Source organism: Penaeus monodon, chromosome 34, assembly GCF_015228065.2.
Source record: "Penaeus monodon isolate SGIC_2016 chromosome 34, NSTDA_Pmon_1, whole genome shotgun sequence".
Classification (NCBI taxonomy): domain Eukaryota; kingdom Metazoa; phylum Arthropoda; class Malacostraca; order Decapoda; family Penaeidae; genus Penaeus; species Penaeus monodon.
In genome coordinates this window covers 9,463,587-9,463,858 of record NC_051419.1, presented here as the reverse complement: position 1 = coordinate 9,463,858, position 272 = coordinate 9,463,587, and the positions used below count along the sequence as shown (strand labels likewise).

The window sequence follows — 272 nt, the reverse complement described above, 5'->3', positions numbered from 1 at the left end:
CAAAATCTATCTTTATCCACATTTAGATACATCTACCAATCTATATAATACAAAATATTACACCAAGTACAGAAAACATGACCAAACTCCGGAAATAAAAATAATAAATCAATAAAAACTGAATATATGTAACATGGCCGCATACCATGGCCGAGATGGCTTTCCAGCGGTGTTCGCATACCCAGCCGTTAGCGCATTGTCCGGATTCATCGATAACGACTTCGGCTGTGCTGCGTTGTAGGAAAAAAGGGATGGAGAAAGTTCGTTATATA

The 272-nt window shown here is 38.2% G+C and overlaps 1 protein-coding gene across 1 annotated transcript in view; it reads right to left on the bottom strand.

The window, feature by feature from the left end:
- LOC119594812 (alpha-amylase-like) overlaps window positions 1-272 on the bottom strand; it is a 15,786-nt gene that overhangs the window by 7,096 nt on the left and 8,418 nt on the right. The window contains exon 10 of the mRNA XM_037943903.1: window positions 146-230. Coding sequence (XP_037799831.1) covers window positions 146-230 — 85 coding nt within the window. The remainder of the gene's footprint in view (window positions 1-145; window positions 231-272) is intronic.